Source organism: Eutrigla gurnardus, assembly GCF_963514095.1.
Source record: "Eutrigla gurnardus genome assembly, chromosome: 4".
NCBI lineage: Eukaryota > Metazoa > Chordata > Actinopteri > Perciformes > Triglidae > Eutrigla > Eutrigla gurnardus.
In genome coordinates, this window is record NC_139918.1 from 15777669 (window position 1) to 15801368 (window position 23700).

The 23700-nt window shown below is 43.3% G+C and overlaps 1 protein-coding gene across 10 annotated transcripts in view; it reads right to left on the bottom strand.

The window, feature by feature from the left end:
* adgrl2b.1 (adhesion G protein-coupled receptor L2b, tandem duplicate 1) overlaps positions 1–23700 on the bottom strand; it is a 100024-nt gene that overhangs the window by 47584 nt on the left and 28740 nt on the right. For all 10 annotated transcript variants that reach the window (XM_084008252.1, XM_084008250.1, XM_084008251.1 and 7 more), the window contains exons 2-3: positions 14829–15043; positions 188–401 (exon numbers count right to left, since the gene is read on the bottom strand). In XM_084008252.1, the coding sequence (XP_083864378.1) occupies positions 188–401; positions 14829–14904 (290 nt within the window). In that variant the 5' untranslated portion in view covers positions 14905–15043. The remainder of the gene's footprint in view (positions 1–187; positions 402–14828; positions 15044–23700) is intronic.

The following is a 23700-nucleotide window of genomic DNA, read 5'->3' on the forward strand; positions in this document are numbered from 1 at the left end:
CGAGATGTGGATTTGCTTGTCCCCTACGTAGGTGGCTGCAACAGCGGGGTGATAATTTAAACGCTTCTATTGTGTGCAGGAATGTTGGCTGCAGAAGGAGAGGACAAAAGAAGAAAAAAACGTCCGTACTTTGCCAGCTCCCGGTTATGTTTGTGAAATAAGATCCCTCCTCTCCCCAGCGTTTTACCTTTGTGATATAATCTTGTAGGCGTCGGGGAGATAGCAGTTGACGTTCTCCATCTGGAATGGGTCAGCGTCACAGATCTTGTCGTCGGTTCGGCCGTAGTTGGCCGTCTCGATCATTATGACATCACTCCCCGGGCAGCGGAGATCAATTGCATATCCTTCGCACGAGAGCTCCCTCCTGACCAGCCCGAAAGGCAAGGCAGCGCGGCTGAACCCTGACGGAGACACATACACGGAGAAGAAACTTTAGGCATACAGTCAAATTAATGAGCTAAAAGGATCATTGCTTCGATACAATAAGACCTCACATCATGCGGTAAAGAATCCGCTGGCACGAACGAAATAGGCAAGAGTGGTCCAATGTTTACCACAGTTTTAAACAGTTGGGCCATTACACGCGATACAGGAATGGAGAAAGACGAAACAATTCATCCCTCCATCTCTCTGTGGTCTTGGATGTTGGCTAAGACATCGGGGTCTTTGGAGACCGACGGTAACCTCATAAATTCTTGAGCAAACACGAAGGCTAAAGCGCGTCAGGAAGGCCTCCACCTAGAGGACGTCCACCACAGAGCCAAACCTATCCGGGCCGAGAGTAGTTTGCTCTACAGTCGTGCGTGTCCCCTCATTTGTTTCTTTTGCTTTACTTGCTCTGCAAAGAAAGTGAGAGAAAAAGGCAGAATCCCGGCAGAATGGAGCGTAATATAATCCTTTTTACAGAGTCGGGGATCGAAGAGTCTGGAGTCCACACAGGAGGAAAAATCCATACGTGGAACACAGCAGATGGGAGCTCGGCCAAATACCTCTACTATGGGGGGAAATTAACTGTTTCACTCAAATCTGTCCCCTTTCAACATAACACAAGGAAAACTGTTAGTCTTCTGTGTTCCCTTCTCTAAGTAATAAAATGGCATGTCACCAGTAGGGTGGAACTAAAGATATGCAGATTTGCAAAGAGAGAGAGAAAAGTAATAAAAAAAAACAACTAAAGTAAGAAATCCATTATCTGAGGTTAAAATCATCCAAAGTAAAAATGTTAAATGTCTGTAATTCTGAGAAAACAATTAGGTAAAATCTAAGTAGAACATGCAAATGTGTTCCATTTAAGAAGTGCAAGCAGAGCACTGCATGAATTGTCAATAATCGCCGTTGTTTGCAGCAATAGTGGGTCCCAGAGGGGGCAGCTACCATTTGTATTTTCTGCACAGCTCTCTCCTAATTAGCCCTCCTTTCAGCCTGTTGCCTTTTCCATGCTCCCATTGGCTCGCTCCCATTGTCGTGTACTAACGCTTACCACCTCGGGTTCACTTTGCCCCCTCACTCTAATTATCCTCACACTTCTGACAGTCAGGGCCTGACGCAATTAGCATTGTTTGAACTGCTCAAAGTTGAAGTGGATCCGGCTTGAAATTCCTACCCTGGAACCCCCCCTCACCCCCCGACCCACATTTCTGCTAGTCATTTCAGCCTGCTGTGCCTGGCTCACTTATAATGATATTCTATATCAGTCGGCACATGTCGCACTCGCAAACAGACATCTGTGAAACACTGTTGAGAATCTAATGTTGGAGTCATCCCATATTAGGAGAAACTTCTGCATGCTCTGGTAGTGGCGGCGGTGTAACAAAATATGAAAGTAATGGTATAAATTCTCTGGCATTCGGCCACTAGACATTTCATTATAGTGCCATGATCTGTCTAATGGCCAGTAGATTCTGCTTAGCTGGACTGTTTATCACCTCATTAGGAGACGTCAGTGTAGCCGAAACCATAAGTGGAGGGCTGTGGGGTCACTCCATCTATTCCAATAACCACTACAATTACCCAAACCTTTCAGAAAACCTGTCCAGAATGGTGGATGATAAAACACAGAGTGAAGTCGCCGGCTTTACTGCAAAGACTAATGATCGTCCCGCCTGCCATTCCTCACGGAGGGAGTGACGGGTTTATCACGGCAGCTACAGACGGCAGACAGAAAGAATGCATTTCATGGGGCTTTAAAAATCTGCACGGAGAGACCATCTTTTGGCTTAAACGCCCTTGCGGACGTACGTGTGCACTCGCCATCTGCCTCCGTGGCTGCCGATATCTGGTCCACTGGCGACTCTGCCCATCTATCAGACCCGCTATATGACAGAAAGCACGCTGCTGTCAACGGAGGACTAGCGATTGATTGGGCTTCTCAGGCCTCCTCCTCCCTTGCCGGTATAGATCTCTCTGGTCATAGGCTAACACTGCATCGAATAGGGGGAGTATCTAGACTGCACTGGCGACCTAAAGAACAAATTACTTCTTCTGCAAACTGGGGTCTATCTCGGCCTCATTAATGACATTCTAGACCTTGTAATTGGACAAGTAAAGACAAATCTGTCCAAAAACAAAAACATATATATAAAGGCGATTTTCCTCTCCGTAGAACGAAAGCTGAATTCAAGGGAATGTATTTTCGGTTGACTTAACTGAATGTTGTTTAAGATCTTAGCATTTAAGCACAGCTGAGCGAGGAAAACCTTGTGACAACAAAAGGTTTCTGGATGTAGATTTTTCTGGGTTTTGCGAGATTCTGGATGGAAAAGAAGGTTTGTTTGTGTGCACAAATGTCAATGTCTTTGGGAGGCATGAAAAGCTTTTCATCTCACGTTCTGTGCTTTGTTTGACTGCTCAACTTTTCGGCAGTTGAGGACTGCGACAGAAGGGCACCAGCTGCAGGGAAAACGGTGTCAAGAAAACTGCAGGCGAAAAAACATGATCCGATGTAAAAAAAAAAAAAAAAAAAGAAAGAAAAAGAGGAAAGAGAACTGGCCTGCGCTCTCTCTCTGGTGTCTGTACCTTAGATTAACATTAAATTACACAATCAGTGAGCGAATTGAATAATGTTTTATACGACCACTTAGTCAAATTGCCATGGTAACCACTTTGACTTAGCCATAATTGGCTGTCATCCCCATTCCTGGCCTTGTTGACACAAAGCCTTATCATGCATTCTGGTCAGTGAGTGACTGGGAGGAAAGTAGCTTTTCAGATTCGTCCCCCTGACCTGCCTGCTAAGCCCTCTATTGAGCTCAGGAGATCAACGCAAGGGCCAAGGACTGCTTCTCAATATGTTGCATTCTGGGAGTTTCTCTTCTCCTCCAGTTGACAGCCTATAATTCACCGCCGACAATCCCCTCCCCTCCCCTCCCCTCCCCTCCCCTCCCCTCCCCTCATAATACATATTTTGTTTTCTATCAACACCCTTGAAATTGGAAGTGGAACTGTGGCTCAGATGGGTGCATCTAAACCATCCACAGAGTTACACTTGGGGGCTTTTAAAACCCTGGAGATGAAGTCAAGAGATAATGGGGGTTTTGGTGTCGAGATATTGCCATTTGGCGACTGCGAGCGCCAGACCATAACACACATGTTGGGGTCCATCTCTGCTGTGTGTGTGTGTGTGTGTGTGTTTGAGCAGTCATGGCCGACCTTTAACCCTACAAACTCCACAGCGTCAGGACATCAGACGGCGGGAGAAAGAACTGGATGAATCAGTTTGATCAGTCTAAAACAACAACAAAAAAGTGGGACATTTCTGGAGGGTAGACAGAGAGGCGAGGGGTGGCACAGACAGAGAGCAAAGGCGTTGGTTGACGCTTGTCATCCTCCATTAAGGTTCCTTTGATTGGCCTTTGTGGTCCTGGAAACGGCAAACAGCTGCATGCAAATGGCCCTGTTTCCCCATGGCTGGCCCCCATTGTTCTGGGCTTGGGTTTGACAGGGACGCTTTCTCTGCAGCATAAAGGAGGGTGTAGCCTTTAGTCAAATAAGAGTGGCCCCACCGTGGTCACAGCAGGAGTACTTCAAGATTGTTTGTCTTTTTATGTTGTTTTATTCTCGATATTACTGGTAGCCAACATCCTTGGAAGAAAGCACGGATCCTAGAGTCAAGCTTTCCTTGCAACAGCGGGGGATGCCTCCGTAATCCAATATCCGGAGTGACAGAGTGGTCTTACAGCATGTTTTGCTCTGGTGGAGATTTTCAATGGTAATTCATAAAGTAGGAGAAAAAAAAAGAAAGAAATTGAATTCCTAATATTAGGGAACAAAGCATCATCAATGTTTTGCCTCTTCTTTCCAACTCCTTTGTTCTTTGCTGCAGTATTTTTAATCTGTTCAGTGGAACTTTTTGATTGCTGGCCAAGGAATAAAATTAGCTTTAAAAAAAAAATGTAAGAGACCATTGCAGTAAGCCTTTTATGTATTAAATAAAACAAAAGTGCACTGTGCTGTGCGTGCACATGCCTCCAAACTGACAAACTAAATACTGGGGCTAATTCAGCTTACACTGCAAAAAGCCAACACTAAAGAATTTTCATTCCCACGTCCCTACAGTTCATCCGGCGTTGCTGCCGAAAATGTGTGACACACATTCACAGATACAGCACATGACTGCCCATCAGAGGTGAGAGGCGTGCAGGGCCGAGGTGGCAGATGAGAAGGGAGGTTTGGGATTCACAAAATAACACCTGCTTTTTTTCCAAACACCGACAACAACCCGAGAACTCCTCTCTCGGCCGCCACAGCGGCTCGTATTTCATCTCAACCGTCGTAATGCGGTGAAACACTGAAAATCTAGTTGGACATATGGCACCGTTTCCCATGACACTTTAGTCCCCGCTCTACTCCACCTTGCTGGGAATCGTTTCTAAAGACGGTGTCAGACAAGACCACAAACCCCGGGGCTGCTCCCGCCTTTCCCAGACGACTGCTATCAGACACTCTTGATTCCGATATAAGTATTCGAAAATAGTAACAGGCAGTATGGGAGTCACATAGATAGAGTCCATTTGTGGTTGGATGAAGCCCTCCGATTCATATCTCATTTCCCCCTTCTGCTGATAGGCTGCGTGAATTCAGTGTGGCCACTTCACATTCCAAAGCCAGCATTTGTATTCATGGCCGTGGCCTTTTGTCTAATTTATCTCCTGAATGTCTCTTGACTTACAAAAAGGAAAAAAAAAAAACAGCAGGTGGGAGGAGAGACTCACATTCTGCATGTTGACGTACGTCTGGTTGAAGGAGTTTGAGGGTAAGGATTTGTCATGTTGCTGAGGCTAAGCGTGATCGGCCCTGCCGCTGCCTCTTAACTCCTCAGGTGGGACCATTTAGAGAAAGCACAATGCTAAGCAAGAATTTAAAGGCAAAACGTTGTATTTTTCAGCTTATTTTCAGAGTTATGGAGGCATGCTAACGTTGCACCTTAATTGGAAAGATTCAGGAAATGTCACTCTGGCAAAAGCACTTATTTTATTGAAGAAGCTGCATGAGACTCCTGAAGCGTCCCAAGCAAACTTAAAATTCACATAAATCATAAAAAAATGAATACTTTACATTTTTCGAAAATACTCTATTTGCTACGATTGTGGCACTCTCATGTCTGCATGGTAAATATGAAGCAAGCAGGGCGTTAATTAGCGCAGGCTGGAAAGTATGTGAAACTTAGTCTGGCTTGGTCCGAATGTAACACGTAGCCTACCTGCTCCTTAAAGTTGACCAACTAAAACTGTATATTCATTCGTTTATTCCGTACAAGAAGTGTAAAAAGTGTCATGGGGATGCTGGGACACATTTCTGTCATACACCTAACTCAGCATTTTCCCCAAAATGCTTAGCTTTTTCTCTGTCCAAAATGTAACACAGGAAGTGGCCTACTGGATTAGCTTTTGAAGCTTCCTTCATACCAAACAGCTGCATAACTGCACACACTGGATTATTTATAATACTGAGCTGGAGACTGTTAGACCTCCTCAAAATCAACTAGAAGAAGAGACAGCACTGGCGGACTCAGGATGGTCAACACCAGCGCTTACTTTCAGGACACCTCTGTTGGAGTAGAATTATTAAATTGCTAGTTGGCTAACCAAACAGTAAGCTTGACTTACTAGTTGATCAGGTCCCCCAGCTTATACACTGTGCTACTGTCTGTGTTTCAGCTGAACTGAAAGAGAATTGTTATTTTATGTAAATTTTAAATCGTTTGCATAGTATTTTATTATAGGACGGCCGTGCTGCTTGTTTCCCCATGTATATTTTGTCTTGCTGGAGTTTCCTGAATCTCTACAATGAGTGTAAGGTTACCACAGTCTAACAGGTCATCCAGATAGCCACAATTATAATAACGAGACCTACGTTTGATACCAGAAAACCGGAATTTTCCCTCAAACATGCAAATCCCTTTATGAGCTATCCAACAACCCCACTATGTGCACGACATATTTGCAATGCACAGAGTGTTCTAGTTTGATGTCTGGAATTACACAACTCACGTTTAAGTTTTGCCACAACGGATGCACAGTCGACACGGCGGATTACTTTGGTTCAGCCGGCTCAGCTGCAGAGAAGGCTGCAGATGAAGAATTTCTCCCCAGGGAGTGAGAACTAAAGGGGGGAAAAGGCTGGCTATAATGACTGTGTCTTAATTTGGTTGCAAGAATCAAGGTTTTTTTCCTCCTCTGCCGATTGGTTGGATGATCCCTGACCCTGTGGGCGCACATCAAAGGCAACCGGCGAGGGAGCAGGGGAGCGTCATTACATCACTAATACATAGTGTATAATCCTCCGAAAGTGAAGAGGGTCCGTGCTCGATGCAGGCCACGGCGACAAGTGACGAGAATAATTCGGCGGCAGAGAGACATTATCAGATGTAATGTCTCCTTTTGTTCAGGTCCATGGACACATAACTCAGATTAAAGCCAAGTATAATTCGACACCTTGTATGGTCTATTGAGAAAAACAACCCTTTCATAAATAACTGTCACCAAGGCTAAACATTTGCGAGAGGAGAAAGTGTTCAAACTGGAAGATGAAAAATCCTATATGCTCCCGGGGGAGATCTATTTTGACAGAATTAGTTCATTGCTCGTTCAATACCGAACATATTGTTGCATCTCTTTTTCTTTTCTTTTTTTTTTGCAGGGAAGTTGATGAAATACGCAGAAAGAGGTGAACCTTCTCATGTGCAGTCGGGGTATCGTTTCACAGGTTTGATCTACCCTGAGAGATGCTTAACTCCCCTTAAAGCCCACATTTTACCCCTGCACTTAAACGTGCCCCAATGGATTTTCCGCTCAAGAAAATGTCTCAGAATAAGTCAGGTGCCTCCCACTGGGTGTGGCTGGAGAGGGGGGGGGGGGGGGGGGGGAGGATGAAGTGAGGAAAGAGGAGGAGGAGGATGTGGGTCTGTCTCCATCACATGCTTGTGTCTCTGTTCTTGTTTGCCCGGGCACAGTCTCCCCGTTTCACCCCCCTAATCAACCCTCCTCCATGCAGCCCTGCCGGTACGGAGCCGAGCCCAGGAGGCTTACTCAGTACGTCACATAGACAGGGTGTCAGGAGAAGCTGCAGCTGGAACACGGATTACATGAATAATGAACCACAGACTACAAGGATGACTAGAAACAGGGATCAGGGCCTCGGAACCAGACGTTTCTGATGAGAGACGCAGTCTCCATCTCCTTGCGGAGCCTGAAGTAGCCCTCAACACTGTGGCGCTATCACTGTCACTGGGCGTCGGTACGTGCTGGGTGCTTTCGTGCCTCCAAATAAACCCACTTGTGCCGAAACGGATGGCGTAGTTGAGGTCGTCTTTATGCAGATGAAGTGGCGCAGTGCAATTTTGGTATTCCTTTTGGCACGATGTTGTGTTTCTGTGTTTTATCCCGACACAAGAATGTCTTGTGGCTTCACTTGGAGCACAGACAAAATAACAAAAAGAAAAAAGAAAAAAAAAAAACTTTCATGTGTATTTTTTTTTTCTCTTTTATTTTGACATACGTTTTTCATCTAGTGCCATTTCATTGCAAATTAAAAAACAACTTTGTAATGCAATTAAGGCAGAGTCTGTGGCTGGCTTGGATTATTGGATGGTTCATCAGGAATGTCTCCGGGACCCATCCTGAGCTCCTCCTAACAACAAGTATCTCGCTGTGGCCAATTTTCCAGACTGCATAAGCTGCGCCAGGACTGGACTTCTGTTAGACATCACTTTAGAAATGTGTTGGTCAAACCCATCCACTCCGGCTTCGGGGCAATAAAGTGGATTCATGCGTACGAGGGAGATTCTCTCGGACGGCTACGGTCTGCAAAGTGAGAGTCACGTGAGAATGGTAGCCGAGCTAGCATTACCACAAGCAGACAGAGGGTCTGATGATTTCATTTTATGGGTTTTCTATTCAATAGAGGTTATAGTAAACACGTTTTATTAGGAACAGATTATTGAAAATGCCATTTGGTGTCTATTCGCTTCAAGGGCATTGAGCTGTAACTTCTTTCTCGTCTGCTATTTCCTCAGACGGTCGTTCTGAACAAAGGAATCTTTTCATTGGGCGACAGTGACCCGCACATAAGAGAAATCTGTAATGATATAACTGTAATGCTGAAAGTGGGAAATTATTTTTTTTTTCCAAAGGATCCTTGAAGTGGTTTTTTTTAAAATCAGATTAAGTAATTCAAGTTCTTTATTGTCATGTGCACGACAACTATAATTAAGCCGTTTGACCCGTAGCAATGGTTCTCAGGCTCCTTCTAACACGGCTCATTCAAATACAGATAATAACACAGAGAACACATCAAATCTCATTAGAATCTAAGATGTCTGTTTCTATTGTTATCTTCATATAATTGAATTTTTCATCACAATTTGTCAAAACGTAATGCTGCATTTCTCCCTTTGCTCTACAGATTTTGACACATTTTCTTTAGTTGTAATGCACTTTGTCTAGGCTCCTACAAATATGCCTACCTACGCTTTTGGCTGTCATCGTCGATCATGTGACTCTTGCTTTACCGTCGAGAGCCTCCCGTGCATACAAAGACACGGGCCAACTACCCATGTGAATGTACACACGGTGCAACAGGGGAAGTCTTTGTGGGATTTTACACGGAGATTTACCAGGAAAAAAAAACATCCCGGCACATTCCTTGGCAATAACCCGCTGCTATCTCTGGAACACTGACCACTTTGATTGGCTTGAGCGCGATGACCTTGCCCCATTCCCTTCCACCAGCATTCCGGTCAATGCGAGCAGAAAACAGCAGCACTGATAAGAGATGCACAGATGGGGAGATCTTGATGACGGACAGCTTCCTGCCCCTCATCTTCGACGAGGCCATTGTGCCTCGCGCGCTCAATGGGGATATATACGCTACAAGAGGGGGTCAATACCGATAGCGCAAGGCAAACAAAAACCTTCTTTGTGCTTTGGGGCCGTTTCCCCTGACTTTTTTCTTGCCGCGTACTTATTCAATTTCCTACACGGCAGGAGAGGCCTTTCTTATCTTTGACTGTTTATACCTGCAAATCGGCTGGTGGCCTTTTGTTTGCAGGTGACCCACCCTTAGGTGACATTTAATTCCTGGACAAAAAAATGTGTGGTCATGCTCCATAGCACAGCCTCTCAGCCTGAGGAGATTACTAATACAGTGGGAGCAACAGAGCTGCTTTCATGGCCTGTAGTGAGAGCTCGCCGGCAGACGCAGAGAGAGAGACCCAACACACATTACACAACCATAAGCAATGCAACAATGGGTGAAATTAAAGAGAAGCCGTTGGTGGAGCAGCGGCGGAAACTGTTTCATCTTCTCAGTGAGTTTTTCTCCTTCTCTGCTTTAAGAACAGACACATGAGAAAACCTTCGCTAAGACGCACACCGGAGTCACAGAAGGTCCACAGGAGCACATTTACCGGATCCATCATCATTTCTTTTATTGATTGCGGTCCTTTCCCTCACCGTCAACATTAGTTTTACCTCGAGGCTTTACTGTGTAAATCACAATCAGCAGAAACAAAACCGTGAGACCTGAGCTGTTATGACATTTCTGATACGGAGCGAGAGAGAGTCAAATGCATCATGTTTGAACGATTTTCACACCCAGTAAATATAATTGAGGCCCCGCTCGCCTTTTCTTTTCATACCAGCGAATGGCCTCTGCGTGCTTTTACACAAAACGTATCTCTAAAATCAAGCTCCCTTTAACAAATTAATGCTTAAAATGTATGTCACGATTAGAGGGAGAGGGAAAAAAACAGCTGGAGTGGCTGTGCTGAAAAAAGCAAACTCGCTGCCGCAGGTATTTAGCAGGAGGAACAATCTGCTTTGATTGCCTAAGCTCAATGTCCCTTTGGTGTTAAATGTTATACGCCTGCTTTTGTTTTTGCATGTTTGTTTAGCTCTTGTGCTTTCTGTTCAAATTAAATTAGTTCTGACATACCTCCGAGCTATTTAAAAGTATTGGGTGAATGTCCCGCACTGAAATCCGACAGGTTCTTGTTGCCTCCATAAATATGTTTGTGTCTGTTCCAAACCTGATTTATATTGTTGGCAAACACCTCCACCCCCAAAAACAAAGAAATAAAAAAAAGACTACAGCTTTCAATAGCGTAGACCTGATTTTATTTGAAATCCTTCTGCTTCCACTGAAGATGAAATGCATTACTTTGTTATGACGGCTGAAGCAGACTTACACCGAGCAAATCCAAAAGTTTAGATTCTGAGGGAAACTACTTTGTGGTTGTAAACAGGACTCATCTATTATATGAATTAGGCCGCCTGGAGAGAAGGGGAGAAAACATGCGGACAGGATTTAAGAAAGGAAAGAGCGAGGTAGGCATCTGCTCCAACGTTTATACAACTTGTTACCATAAGGGGTGTGAATTGAGCGTCTCCGAGATGCTGCGAGCGAGCGATTTAAGGCACGCTTAACAAATGAAATCAAACTGTCAGAAAACGGTTGCCCCTAGCCCATTAAAGTAAGTGTTTGTTCATCAGCTGGCGATATAACAACAACTTTTTACAATCACATCTAAACACATAATAAAACATGGGCTTCTCTCCTACAAAAAAAAAGGAGCTTTGCTCTCACATTCACATATTGGATGGAAACATGTCTTACTCCTTTAGCTTTAGCAAAAAAATGCACTCAGGAAATCGCCGTACCAATAAATCTAGGATGACCCCATCAAGGGTGATATTGTATTTCATTTCCTCTGAGTGAAACACTGATCCAGGAGATTCCTGTGACTCTGGCTCATTTCAATTTCATGTTCTCGCATGATTCAAAACGTCGCCGTTGTTATTAAAGCAGCGTATTGTTGCACGATGCTAGGCAGAAATATATCTGGAGCCCGGCACGGAAACGGAAAAGCTGCATATTGCAGGGATCGTGGCAAACGCTGACAAAACTGTATTAGAAATAAAGAAGAAGACAAACAAACAAACAAATGTGACGCTTTGCCTCCATGTGGTAGGAAAGTCCATTCAATCCAGATGACGAACCCCTGCCATATTTTCTTGAAATTCCTCCGTTTGGCAGAATTTTTCATGCAAGTCTGATACATCTCTTTTTTTTCCCTCCCCTGCTTGTTCTCACCACACAGATTGACCAGTCATCTGTGAATCTCCCATGGTTTAGCTGATAATTCATGATCGCCCTGCCATGGACCCGCAGCATTCAATATGAATTATAAAATGGCAAGCCAAGCATATCAATGGATGACAGACTGGATGTGTATGGCCCGGGGCCAGAGAGGAGTTAGAGCACAATAGCTTCCCCATTCAGTCAACCCTCCAGGACTGGAAATGCCAGTGTGGCACGAGGGAGGGTCCTCCATCAGCACAATGTATGGCACTGCTCGAGACAAATGTTGTGCTGAGATGTATTGTTAACCTTTGCAACCTTTTGGGGAGAAACACAAGCGGGGCTGGTACGTTCAACCACGGAATGTTTCAGAATATCCCTGAGACAGAGAGTGTGCGGTGTGTTATCCGGAGCAGCGGGGTGCTCAGACAATCTTTTTTTAGGAATCCGGTTTCTGTATGCATGATTTTTGTCTTCTTTTTGTCTTCTCTATTCTTTTGGCATTTACACACAACACAACAGCCAAGTAAAAGTGTTGACTTTAGGATGAAATCCCCCCCTCCCCAAAAAAAATCTGCCTTTCTTTACTTTAAAGACTAGATAACCGCTCTCATTCAGTCAAAGCAGATATGGGCTCGTGCACTTGCCCCACCTTTGTGGCGGCTCCCTTTGAAACGGGTCGTCTTCTTTCATATCTGCAGACTGGGCGGTCTAGAAACATCTAAAACAAATCTGATACCTGCATGACCTAGTTTACTCCAGCTGGTGCGTCATTTGATAGATCTGTTATATAACCACACGTGGATGGAGAAGAAAAGGAGTCCAAAAACCGGGGACAAAAACAAGCATCAAGGGAGAAATTTAGAAATGTCTATATAATCAATTAACAATCTTAAAAAAGATCCAAAAATGGATGATTTAAATGGAGATATTATAATGCCGTCAGACTGTAATGCTATTCATGGTGGATTTTTTGTCATATATTAGTTTACACAGTAATTCACAGGAAACAACAACATCACTGTTTACTGTTGGCTTCCTTTACACCCTATCAGAGCTGGAAGCTACTGTTAATGAACATTTCCTACCTCACTACATCACACTTAAAGCATCTAACTGTCAAAACATGGGGCGGCGTTGACAAACATGTCATCATCACCTTTTCAGTCGATACGGTGAACTCATTAACCAACAGTTGTTTATTCCCACATCCTGCGCTAGAACCACATTCACACTCACTTGGAGTCGTATTTGGGACTGCCCGGAGCATGTAAGTCAAATATTCACTCTTTTTATTTCCGCCTGGTGGATCATGCGATCAGTCGCGTGCGTGTGTGTGCCTCCGGGTGTGTGCACCTCTGTGTCCGTCCTCGGTTTTGGATGAAAACGTATAAGACTTTGAGCCGATTGCCTGCATTCATTGCTGCTTGTGTTTGAGTCTGAATAAAGAGTTTGGCCTCCCTGCTTTGCCGGGCCCCACTGGGAGCCAACAACGGCACCGCGCTGCTGACCCAGGCCGCGCTACTGGGCTCGCTGGAAGGGAGGGAGGCACAGGAGAACCAGCACCAGAACTGTGGAGGGCAAACTATCAGACACTGCTGCAGGTAAATGAGAGGTTTTCTAAAGGGACTCTGCAACACAAAATGAAAGCTCTTTATAGTAACTTTGATATAAAAATGTGAATTATAGGATTATAAATGGACCTGCACGTATACAGCTCACTTGCCTGATAGGGGTTAATTCCATTTGATTTTGCAGAAATTGTTAAACGAATGAAAACGGTTGGTAGTTGCTGTAAGTTGTCGAGTCCAGCAGTGCAGGTCAATACGAGGAGAGAGAAAAACATGCTCTCTATTCAGCTTTTTCAATGAGCATTTCAAAGCAAAAGGAATGTTATTGGTGAAAGCGATAACCTGATTATACTCTCTGGTGGTGACGGACAGGATGTAATTATGAAGTAGGGTTTTTGTTGTTGGCACTATGATGGAAGCCTCGATCATAAGCGGCAGGATGCAGGCCTTCAGGGCTGGACAGGCTGAAGGTGAGTGGCATGTGGACAGAATCAGATATTGTTTTCAGACGGACGGATGGACACACACACGCACGCACACACACACATTCCTTTATTGATGGACGGGCAAATATGCATTCTAAGGCCTGAGAGCTCTCACATCAACTGAAACCCAAAACCTGGACTTTCTGCATACCAAAGCAGAATTCCTCTTTAAGAAATCCAACAGGACTGTTCAACTCAGTTCCTAAGCCAGGCCAAATCAGAGGACAATTCTTCAAATGCCTGAGTAAGACTCTATATTATATAAAATTACTAAACTACAAAAAAAAATGCATCCCCGCTAGGAAGGCTGTAGGGATAGCCTGTTCCATAAAGCAATATGTCTTTATTAACAAATTCTACACCAAAGCCAGCCCTAAAATAAATCTGGAAGAGAAATGAATCACAGAACAAAACAGCAAAGGGGATAAGCAAAAAAAAGCAAAATCCAATTTGAAAAAATAATGTGCCTCAACGATGTATCTGTAATCAATGCTTGGCACACAAGCATGTGATTTTGGGTGACTTTGTTTCCCGGGACAAAGGGATTGAAAGGAAGGGAGGGAGTAATGATCATCATGAAGCAGACATACCAACATCAGTGGTTTTGATGGGCAAGTAACAGACGGGAGTGTTTTGTGACAATACTTGTAATTACAGCCATATGTACTAATCAAACGTGAGCAAAAAGAGCCTCGGGATATCTATGCAGACAATTAGAAACACTGACACATACTTTCCCGGTTCCCGAGTCTGGCATTCAATCATGCTTTCAGGTAAACTGGCTGCTCGGAAATTATCTGGTTGAGGCAAAACATTAGGAAATGCATCTATTCTCTGTGGATCCAGCACCTCTAAGAACACTCGGCCTTCTGCTATGAAGCTCGCTGTGAAGTCGTGAACCTGTAGGGGAAGGTCTCTGACACACCATTTGAGCCTTGCTCTCAAAGTGATTGAAATGTGTCAGTGAAAGTGTCCATGGTTTGGCAGGAATATTCAATGGGTTCAGCACAAAGTGTTTGAAACACATTTTTCACTCTCCAAGGGTAAAGCCGCTGAAGCAGAACTATTATCACGCAGTAAAGAATGTGCGCTAATAAATTCCAAACATTCATAAGCTGAATAATAAGTGGCTTCTTGTAAAGGTTGACCAGAATCACATTAAGGCTTTCTGCCACGCAACTCCATGGTAACTCACCTTGTGCGCAGTGAATGCAGAAGAGAAGGAGCAAGAGGCGGCGAAACATCGGACACCTCCACAGTGCAGAAGCCATTGTGCGCTGTATGCAGACGATCCAGGGATGCCTTTTGGATAATAATAGTGGTTCAGTGTGTTGCAGTGGGAGGGCAGAAAGCTGGAGTGATGTCAACGATCAGCAGTTCACGGAGAAGCATCACCAGTCATCTTCCCATCTGGAAAAAAGGGAGATAAAAGAGCATTTAAAACGGTGGAAATGGACAATTATTGTAAGAGTCCTTACAGCCTGGCGTGTGCCATTTTTTTTTTAGAAAAGTGAATTCTACATGCGTGCTTTGCAATAAATGAAAAGCAGATACAGATGGAAACACCATGGAAACAAAACTCCCGACAGCATTTTTTTTTTTTTTTTTTTTTTACAGAAGTTTCACCAGAAATACTTAAAGTTTCTTCTCAAATGTCTTTGACGGCACCGGCATGAAAACAGAGCAGATAGGTTGCCTGGTTTTTCGGCACTTATTCAGCACGTCGATGTGTTACAACACAATGTTTACACTGCTTCAGTCTCCCGCTCTTCACCCCCCCATTCCATCTTCCCCATTTACTCCCCGGATCCCCGCGGGAGAAAGCTTGTCGCTCCAGCAACATGTTCACACAGGACGCCATTAGAGACACGGCTGCTTTGAGAGCTACTTTTGTCTCTTCCCTTATCAAGGGGTGGCAAAAACAGCCCTTTGTCTGCAAAAGCAGCGAAAGGTTAGAGCCTGAGACGGGCGAACACACCAGACAGATAAGCTGCTTACCAAAGTCAAACACCGAGGAGGGATGTGTTGTGTCATATGTGAAATGCCACACACACACACACACACACACACACACACACAGACTCACATATCACATATGCATGCCTGCACAACATATAACCGATGACATGCACACTGCTGACACACTTGCAGAAACAGGATCCACACACACACACACACACACACACACACCAATATCTAGTTTATTCCCATGTGGTTGCCATCCATGCACACACACACACACACACACACACACAAACAACAAACACACACACGCACATACACACACACACACACGCAAACAACAAACAGGCTCGGTCACTTGGTAGCCGTCGCCATGCAGGCGAGGGCAAATATTTCCCGTCTCCGAATGCCGCTCCTCCACAGCCACTCGTCAACTATCCTGATTATTTTATAATGAACCTAAATTTGAGCAGCACAGCAGTCAGCTCTGATCGCTCTCCGGGTCTCGCTAATGCGCTTGGATATTTTTGGCAACCTGAGAACCCACAAAACATGGGAAGCTTTCACATTAGCATACTGACTCATAATTCAAATCACTATGAGATTCATTCCACACATGAGCGGCACCTGGTCGAGGCATAATGGCTGAAAGGGAAGAGAGAAGAAAAAAAAGGCACACTGGGTCCGTACCTGGCAGCCTGAGAGTGTTTATTTTCATTTGAGGTCACCCTGGCTGAGCAGTTGTGCAGCACAGTGCGTGCCAAGGAAACACACGTGCAGCTAACTTATAATTTATCAGGGTAGGTTTTGATAGGAATTGTTTGTTTTATTTGTCTTCCAGTTGTTTATCTGCCAGTGGCGCCGAACCAGATCAGATAAGACCAAATTGGAGGGTTGCAAGCCTCCCCATGCGGGAAGTCTCGCACTGCATCTACTGAGGCTGCTCGCAAGTCTTTTAACGAGACTGCCACCAGTTCAATATTGGGCAGAACACCAACTCTCCAGAGACGCACGTGACTTCTTCCTCAGCCATTTATCTTCCCCAAATATGAGGCCCCGGGGCCGCGGGGTAACCATAATGGTGGTTGACAGGAGGAGATTGGAAACTGTTGGGGGGACATCCCCCTGCCCTTCTGGCCTGCTGGGCCCGCTGAGCCACTCAGCCCCTCCAGACACCAGGGGGCGAGAGCCTGCCGGGCCTCTCGGATGCAGACTTACCCCCACCACCCCGGGGTCCTTTTCTCCTGATCAACCGTCGCCCCGCTGAGTAACATGTCTTCTTTTTCCCTTAAGCTGGTGGAGGACACTGCCATGTTCATCTTCCCCAAAAACAGTGTTTTGTTTGGTGGGGTTTCTGCACTGAATCGGTCCGGACTTGAGATAAAAGGATTAGGCGATTAACATTAAGATGCTTTACACAGGCACTGACAGACTTATCATAATTTCACATCAGGGGAGAGGAAGATGATGATTGTGGGGGGCTAAGATGTTGTCAAGCAGAAAATGATTTTAAGAGGTAAGTGAGGCATCGTTAACCCCTCAGAGATGGTGCTGTGGAATTATCAACACCCCCGCCCTCCAGGAAAAAAAAAAAAAAGAGAGAAATCAGGGAATTGAGGTTACTTGTTTCTCAGCCAACCATTTTTCGCATAATGATCATCATGTTCCACTGAGGCAGATATGTAAAAAAGTACACAGTTATGACTAACTGTCACCACCTACACAAAATCTAATGAAGGCAAACATTTAATACACACCAGAAGACCACTGGCTAAGTTAATGTTATTCATTTTCTCCTCCGCCTTCTGCTCCTCTTCCTTAAAAAAAAAAACACAGGCATATATATATTCCCTCAGGTTTTTCTCCATCTATTAACAGTATGTCTTTTTTGGAAACAAGACCCCCCAAAAAAAAGAAAACACCAATGAAATGAAAAATGCTACGCAAACATTCACGACATCTGTTTTCCTTTTGTATGCCATACATACACAGTGGAAACCCAAGGAGAGAAATCTATCATCAGTTAAGATAATGGAGGGAATCACAGTCCACAGCCAATTTTTCACATCGGCCTGATAGAAATAATAAGCAAGCATTTAAAAGAGGACGGTGGGCAATTAAAACATAATTAAAATAAATGGATAGAAAGAGACAGCCCACATGTCTTCACATGAAATACAAGTCTGTGTGTAACAGCCGGCTGAATGAATGCGAGTCTCCTTTGACAAAGCTTGTGTCTGCCTCACTCAAGCTGGAGAGGCGTCCAGTGAAAGAGCGAGGGAGGGAGGGGTGGGAGGAGGGAGGGAATTTGGGAGTTTCTAAGCTGAGGGACTAAATGGATGGGAGAGGGAGAGCGGAGGAGGTGAAGAATGGAAGGGGGAGAAAGAAAGGGGCGGGAGGGTCACGGCGGAGGATTGACAGCCTGTGAGTACGGCCTGACCTCCTGGGTTCGCCTCCAAGTTTTTCCTCCACAGGCTTAGAGAAGACGAGAAATAAAGCCCAGGAATGTTAATTTATTTTCAATTGTCAACGCCGAGAAGAGAGAGATAAAGAGCGCATACATACATATCAAGTAAGACCGGGACAAAACTAATGCGCAAGTCCAAGTGTAAGCTGGAAACCTACAAGTGAAATAGAGATGTTGAGCTGGATCCCGCTCAACACAATGATTCGTCTTCCACTCTTTGAATAACGGCTAATTTGAAGAACTTTTTGTCCCGCCCCCATGCCCTACATTCAGGGCAACAACAAAAAAATGAGAGAGGGGAATTTCAAACATCAGAAAATAGTTGATGGGCTAGAAGTGGGAGACGGCAACGGCAGAAAGTAAGAAAACACAGCCTCCAGACACTTTTTTTTTTCTGTCCTCACTGCACCCTGATGTTCCCAAGGAACTCTTTTGTCATGACAGTCCTGTCAGGGCTGTGCTTTCAACCCCTACAGGGACATGATGTCATTTCCTTGGCTCCACCAGAGACGTGGAGAGCCTGCCATCAACTGCCAGAAACGGAGATGGGCCGACTCAGAGCGGAGTGTTTTCTCTATTAGGATAAGCAGGTCGTAAACTTTGATTTACAGCCGCACACGCTGGAACAATAAAGATCTCTCAGCTGATGGTCAACAGAGAAATCAAGTCATTCTATTAAAGAAAAGTCACATGTTCCGGACCAACTGATTGATGAAGTCTTGACTTGCGTAAGAATGGTTTTAACTTTTACGACCAACGTGATATCCGGAATGAAGCTTTTTCATGCCTTTTTCTTGAAAGTAAATCTAATCGATCGACAACTATTTTGATAATGGATGTTTGGAGTCATTTTAAAGAAGAATTCCACTGGTTGGAATATTTTCTGGTTTTCTCAGTCTACTATGCAAACATATAACTGGGTTTTGAACTGTTAATTGGTCATCACAATCAATCAATTTGCACATATATATATGACGGATGTTCTGACATGTTTATACTATTTCTGGACCGACTAATTAACTGAGAAAGTCTTGATGAGTTTTGAGAGCAGTTTCAACGTGACCTCGAGAGCTACAGAATGTCTTAAACAAACCTTTCCCTGCTTCTTTTTTAATTAAATGTTTCATAGCAGCATAAATTACATGTGCTTCTGTGATTAGATTGGAGAAGTAATAAGAAATGATGTCACTTTGCTCTATTTTCATGTACAGTTGGTTGCATTGTTCGCTTTGGGCCTGCAATTAACAATTACGTTTCATTGTTGGTTAATCGAGCAATTATTTTCTTAAAACATTGCTTGGAATAAAATGTACAAAAGAAATAATGAAAAATGTCCCGGAGTCCAAGGTGACGTTTTCAAATGTTTTGTTTTGTCCTTTAAAGATAATATTAGTATATTATTAAAAAAGCATAAAAATATTTCCAATTGGAACAACAGCAAAGGCTCAGTGAATGTTAAATATGAAGACAGCAACAATTGACAAAATAGTTGCCGTTTTATTTTCAGTCAACTGACCAATCGATTAATTAGCTTATCGTTCAACTTCTAATTTTGTTGGAATTATTTTTAGGGAAATATCATTTTAGATAACGTCCTATGTGCCAGTGGGTGCTACTTATTCCTTCATAATTACAGCTTGGTTCGTTGCCTGTAAATAATTTATGCGTCAACAGATGTTTATAAGATGGTTAATAGCTAATGCGACTTCTTACATCTTCTGTTCAGTTGTGAGTCTGAATGACTTCCTGTAACATTTTAAGATGAAAAACTGTAATTCAAGGCACTTAAATTGCAACTTTTTTTGTTTCCTTTTGTTTCCTGTTTTAAAAGGAGACCTCTGGATGCAAAATAAGCTTTTAAGTTGAAATGTTTTTTAGTGCTGCTCAAAAAGCCCAAACAGAAAAAAACACCCCGAAAGGTGTAATGCTTAACAATCTCATTGAGAGAGAGAGAGAGAGAGAGAGAGAGAGAGAGAGAGAGAGAGAGAGAGAGAGAGAGAGCACAACAGTTGGTGTGTTCAGCAGCTCTCGGCCAAATGATTGAGGCAGTAGATAAGATAGAGTGCCAGCGGGCAGATGGACGTAGTGAAACAGAGAGGGGTGAGCAAAGAAGCTTAGTAAACCGAGGAGAACAAAGAAGACCCAGACTGAACAACCAGGTTAGTGTCAAGCAAAATGAAAAGAGGGCGGTGTGCAGTCTTCAAAAAAGAAAGTCGTGCGGAGGAGCAGTCGCTTGAAAAAAAGAAAGAAAGAAAAAAGGGTAAAAGTGAATGTTTCTGTCAAGGTTTGCCGTTTAAATCACCTGTCAGGTATATAATGAAAACTCTATTTACTTCCATCCATGGAGAGCCATGTTGACCGACGGGCTTCAATTTAATCCTGTGTTAATTAGTGCAAATCATCGATTAATTGCTTGCCTAGTCTATAAAATGTCAGAAAACTGAGACGAATGCTAATTTTCAGATTACGACTTTATCACGGCCTTCAAATCGTCCAACGCACGATATTCACTTTAGTTCAAGTGAAGCTATTTCCGTTTCACAAAATCTTCAATTATTATCAAAACAGTGATTGTAGTTTGATTTTCTTCTGATTAAAAACAATATTTTCAATTTCCTTTCGATTGAATTGTTTCACACATGTATTAATATTACTTTTAATTGTAATGTTAAACTACATCCAATTGCTTGCTCTAGAAATGTTTTATGGTAATTACTCATTTTTAGATTCTCCACCTCAACAATTTGCAGCGGGTACTTAGGCTTATTAGGACCATATGCATCCTGAAGGACACATTTTAAAATGCGTGGGGCGGGAACGACCAGAATGTCTGCTTGATCCCCTCATAATTGGCCTCAGGTCACTCCGTGCTCGGTAGCCAATCCCGCTTGGCATTGAAATGAATAGGCTGACCTCAGAGCAGTTGGTTAAGCAGTAGGGTCGCCGGAGAGGAGCAGAGATCAGCCCGACGCCGACATGGAAGAGAGCGGTTTCTCTCCTTCAATAAGTCTCTTCATAAATGCACCGAGAGCCTCACTTCTCGCCTCCTCCACACATAATTCTAGCACTCCCCACACAAACACACCCACACACACACACACACTGCTCACCTCCAGCTCTCACGGCCGGTCAGCATCAGACCCCCACCCCCATCCCCTCCCGCCTAAACTCACGACACGCTCACGACGAATCCATTCACTCCGTTAACACGTTTCCAGCAGGTGACGTGTTGATGTTCACACCTTCTGGGGGGAAAACGCACCGACACCATGTTTCACCAATTTCTTTTTTTTTACACACTGTCGCCTCATTCCGACCGGATTAGCTTTCAGCTAAATGTACATAAAGTAACTGCTAATACATAACATGTGCGATGTTAATGAACAACATGCTGGCGAGGAGAAATGTGTGTAATCACTCTCTGATGCGGTTCATGTGCTGCCAACGCAAGAGGAATGTATTATTACAACATGATTATGGCAACTGACAGCAAACTTGTTTAAACGATGACAAAATAGAAAAAAAATGGAGAAGAAATGTTGCATCTGGACCAAAGTGATGTCAGTTTGGGATAAAAGCCAGAGGAGTGTGTAGAGTCTAGCCCCCCCCCGAAGGAAATGACAAATTATTTGCAAACTATCTCTGGGTTGTCATTTCGGATTGGACTAGCTGAGGTTTTATCAGAGGTTATTTGGGAGGTCCCAGATTTGGCTGCCCGCTAAAATCCGCACAACTTACTGACATGGCAAGATTCAGATGGGACTAAAATTACAGCCATGCTCCCATTTTCGATTACACCCCCCTCCCCTAGCCAATACAACTAATCCCATCCAAATAGGATTTTACAACAGTAGTGGACAACGTGTAACGTGTATGGCCAAAAGCAAAGCGCAGTTCATTTGGGGTTTTTGTACACCAAAAAAAATATATGCAAATTGAGCAAACACCATTAATCCTAGAGGCGAGGAAGTTGGTGGTGTTACACAAAAAAACATGAAAAAAATTGAATTCTATGCAAATAAGTAGCTTTGGATTTAGAAGTGGGTGCACATGAAGTCAGAGGTGCTGTGTCAAGTGTCAATATATTTATATCAAGCTACCGAATAACAGATTATGATAAAATTGTTTACTGATCTTTGCAAATATTCTTTTTGTAAAACTAAAAATGCTTTGCAAATTCCTGTATTATTAATATAGTCGCGCCACTGGAAAAAAAATAAATCACATTTAGTTTTTGCTGATAGAGACCTCATTCACAGAGCTGAAACAGAAAATTAATCAGCAGCTCTGTTTGATAATTAATCAGTGAAGTCATTTTTCACAAAGAAATTCCCCCAAATGCAGGGAGTAGGAAGAAAGATGTGGTTTTTCATTACTTTCTGACGTTTTACGGGCCAAGCATTTAATCAATTACTCAATATTCTGCAGATGAAACGATGATGAATGTAATCATTAGTGCAGTCCCGCCAAGATAGACGGACGTCTCATTTTAGAGTTTTTAAGAATATTGGTTGTGGGTTAAATGGAAATATACTGTCGATCAAATATAAAGTGCAGCATATTTTCATTTCATTTCATTCAGTCGTTACTGAACACAAATAAAACCATTTCTGAAGTTTTGAAGAATTTACCGCTCAGGTTGTGTTTGTGTGAAACTCGTGAAGCTCCTACAATAAACTGTAGTACAAGCATCCCCGTTCCTCCCTTCAGCCACACATCTGTTATGTTAATGCCTGTGTGTTATATAGTGAGACTTTAATTTTAATTACTAGAACATCACCTGTTAATCAGACTTTTTATATCTCCCGACATCCTGATTTACACTTCATGCTCGGTGCATCTCATTGATTTAGAAGCTATTTCAAGTTTCAGCTGGAAACAATCGAATGCAGTGACGATGACAACTTCATGGCTCACTTCACATACGCTCAACGCATCCCCCCCGGTTTCATCGCCCTCTGTAGTGGATTCCTTCTCAGGTTTGAAGTTTTCCAACTTAAAGCACATTTTTTTTGTCCAGGGTCCAGTCTGCTTCACATTACCTATGCATGGTCAGCACATGGGCTGCATTCTAACCGTGGACGGTCTGTGTGGTCTCTATTCATTCAGTGTCTTTAGTGACTGACATGCATTAATTCGCCTTAATGCGGGGCTGTTTGTGCACTCAGAAGCCAGAGTGACAGTGTTGAATTGTTGCTCGAGTGTCACACTTGTACATCAAAACATCCAAGTTTGTCGAGCGCTAATTTGCAATTCATTCACAATTCATTAAGCCCATAGCAGACACACACACACACACACCGTTATATCAAATATGCTATTTATTTGAGCTCTGTGTCATTTAAAATAACTAAAAAGTAACCTAGACCTGAAGCAATTATAACTGGTTAGTCAATCGATATCGCGTTAATCTGCAACTATTCTGATAATCAATTTATCTTTTAAGTATCTGTTACTTTTGGTTTCATATCATTGCAAACTAAACATTTTTCTAAGTATTGTCTTAAAGATTAAACTGTTTATCAAAAATAATCACTACATATTCACTAAAAATGAAAAAAAAAGTTAGAACTTGGTTGGAATAATTCATTTGCCACAATATAATTCACTGAAGTCAATATATGATAATATTACAATT